The sequence below is a fragment of the Epinephelus moara genome, chromosome 18 (genome assembly GCF_006386435.1).
Source record: "Epinephelus moara isolate mb chromosome 18, YSFRI_EMoa_1.0, whole genome shotgun sequence".
Taxonomy (NCBI): Eukaryota; Metazoa; Chordata; class Actinopteri; order Perciformes; family Serranidae; genus Epinephelus; species Epinephelus moara.
Genome location: NC_065523.1, coordinates 1,292,826 through 1,296,080, shown reverse-complemented (window position 1 = coordinate 1,296,080; position 3,255 = coordinate 1,292,826). Strand labels below are relative to the sequence as shown.

The following is a 3,255-nucleotide window of genomic DNA, read 5'->3' as shown; positions in this document are numbered from 1 at the left end:
ACACACACACACACACTAATGCTCTATATCTCGGCCAGTTTACAATAAATTGGACTAAGTCTTGTGTGACCATCCATTGTCTTGTCCTATGGAAGTAGACATTGTCTGCTAACCACAATATCTCCAGCTGTATTGACACAACCACTTACATGACTGGCAAGAGTGTGGGTGCAATAACTGTGTGAAGGGCTCTTTGACTTTCTAGCATAAGTGAAGTTGGGAGTAACAAAATCTCATCACAAGTGGTCAGCTGGAGACTCATGACAGATACAAGTGTGATTGTCAGTATGTGTGTTTGGATTAATGAAGTGCATCTTAAAACCAAGTGTAATCAGGGTCAGTGACACTCCTTAGAGTGACAAAAAACCTTCACTGTGTCGCAGGTGCAGGTAAATGCACTTAATTCTTAATCTTAATTCTTCTCAATCCCAGTGTAGGTTTTGATACCGTCGACCAAACAATTCTGGCTCACTTTACATGATGGTTCGGCATTTTTGGGTTTGTCCTTCATTGGTTCCACTGTTATGTGTATTGGAAATGAGGTTAAGCTGATTCATTTAAATGAATTTGAATAGATATATTTTCAAAATGTGTAAATATAAATCATGTTGATGCTAAAAACATAAATGTTAATACTGAACTGTGCCATGAATTGTTCAAGTAGTTGTTAATGTAAAGAAGACATTAACGCATAACGTCTTTCTGTTCACATCAGGTGTGGCGAGGGGCATTCTTCTTGGCTGACTTTATCGTCTCTAAACCACACATATTCAGAGGAGCCACAGTCCTGGAGCTGGGAGCGGGAACCGGCTTAACCAGCATCATTATGGCAACCATAGCCAAAACAGTGTACTGCACAGGTATAATGTCATTAAGCACACATCATAATTAAATCTTAAAACACTGATCAGGCAGCTCCTTAATGTTTTGAGTTTCTTTTAATATCTTAATCTGAATTTGTGAACACAGCTAAATCAACTTAGGCTCCAGACTAACTTTTTTTTAGTAGAGCACTGTAGTCCTTAACTGAGAATTTTAGGAGCACAAGCAGAAAATGTAGGAACACACCTTAAATCATCTTGCAATGCAATTATTCACATTTTTGGCCATTTTAACTGTATCATAAACTATATGTAGTCTACTGTATATTAACAATGGGCTATTTTAATTATTGAAGTATTTAGCATCAAAAAGACTCGTGGTCAGTGGGATGTGAGGATTCTTAAAATAACATCTGTACAGATGTGAAGCCCTGACTATATCTGACTGATATTTAATGAAAGCTATTGTCGTGTATTTTTCTCCTCTGAAAATATTAACCTTATAGTCAGACACAATTTATTTAGCCTTTGTAGTAGAGGAGATAGGTCTGCTCTGCAGCAGCAAAGTGATATGATGCTGATTTACATGAGAATTCATGTAAAATTAAGGTTGAACCATGAACATAAATTACAGAAAGCCTGTTAAGCATTTTAATAAATCAATCTATCATGATTAAAACAATTTGAGACTGAGAACAAACTGATATATGAGTCTGATCATATTTTAATGAATCTACATCATATCGGACATCATCATCATATTGTGTTTCTGTGACTTCCTATATGGACTGAAAGCTGCTGGAATCTGCCGCGAAACTGTCCGTCTGAACACCAATTTCCTCACTTCACCGCACTTGCAGGCTCACAAACTTTGTGGGCGCGTTCCTGGGAAGTCTGGGAGTGCTTAGGGCTTTCCAAATCTAAAATTCATCCAGTCCACAAGGGACCTCAAGTGGACTTTCTGCAGACTTCCCGGAGAGTCCCCTTGGGGTGCAGACTTCAGCAGACTTCACTGATTTAATAACCCACAATTCATTGCAATACATTTGCATTTCAACTGCAGAGAAAAAAACGTATAAATGTGTAAAATGGTTATTGATAGTTCGGTAAATTAAAATCCTACTTGAATTGTGTAGGCCAGAAATAATATTCAACCACATCATGATACAGAAATATGTATAAGTATAAGCAGTAGAGGGACTGAAAATGCAATTTATTATTGCAGCCTATCAGGCTGCACGGTGTAATAGGCTTACATTTGGCCAAAAAACACCAGAAGGTCTTCTAATGTCAGTAATGCCCAATTTATTGAGTTATAGTCCTGTTCTTATTTACAAACATTTCTGTTTTTGAAAACACGTAGCCTGTTATATAGAGATGTATTAATACATTTTTGTTCAGTCACAAAAAAGGTTATACATGGGATTTATAGCTTGTTATCTGCAGGAACAGATCAGTAGACACCAGGGCAGGAATTTCACGAGGGCCACGAGGGCCATGGCTCTCGTGCCCTCCCAATTTGGCCCTGTGCCCTTGAAAAAATATCTGCCCTAAGGCCACAGTGGCCTTGATGCCCCGCCCGCACTGTCCCAGGTGATTTTGCGATTTTCTCCTCTGCCTCTTTCCTGTTAACACGGCTTTGACACCTGCGTCTTTTGAGAAAAACTGACTGCCATGACAGTCTGGATTCGATGCGTACATCACCAGTGGTGGGTTTGATTCGAGCCTGGCATGAACCGCTCAGACGGGCTGTAACGACAGTTTGACCCCAGTCTATCACCGGCCAACCAGGAGACTTCATCAAACGCCCGGGCAGGGATCGGTACCGAGACCCGGTATTAAACAACCCAAGGCAAGTTTAATGAAGACCGTAATAATAGTAAGCTCCGCCATTATCGTTACTTTTTAAAGTTTCGGTTTCATCATCATTCTGCAGCCTCTTTCCTGCTCTCTGCATGTCACCCCTCACAGCGCGCGCACGCACACACACACACACACACACACACACACACACACACAGGGGCGGAAATCCCGGGGGGGGACAGGGGGGACATGACTCCCCCTTCAGTAAAGCTGTACCCCCCTAGAATAATTTGAGACACAATTAATCATTTTTGAACAATGCAGTAGTATTTATTAAAAGCACAATGTAAGCGGTGCTCATTATAATCGCGCAATAATGTGCTATTTAAATCTTAAAAGATTTAGTCCCCCCCTCCCATTCCTAGTAGTGGTATATCCCATACTCTTTCCAACGGGCGGGGCTGCTTGGCAGCAGTAGCCGTGTGGCTGGACCTGGCTGCCCACATTGCGCATCGCCGGGTAAGATGTACACTCACACAGATACAGTTTAACTTAGACAAGTTACAACACATTCCATTTACTGTTACAACAAGCCCCAGGCCCAGGCTGATAATATAAACTGTCTGCAACA

At 41.0% G+C, this 3,255-nt stretch overlaps 1 protein-coding gene across 9 annotated transcripts in view; it reads left to right on the top strand.

The window, feature by feature from the left end:
- The window catches only part of mettl22 (methyltransferase 22, Kin17 lysine), a 75,370-nt gene that overhangs the window by 34,896 nt on the left and 37,219 nt on the right, over positions 1-3,255 (top strand). For all 9 annotated transcript variants that reach the window (XR_007571643.1, XR_007571642.1, XR_007571640.1 and 6 more), the window contains one exon: positions 716-860. Coding sequence is in view for 1 of the 9 variants with exons in the window: in XM_050070277.1 (XP_049926234.1) it covers positions 716-860 (145 nt within the window). In the remaining 8 variants the exon portion in view is untranslated. The remainder of the gene's footprint in view (positions 1-715; positions 861-3,255) is intronic.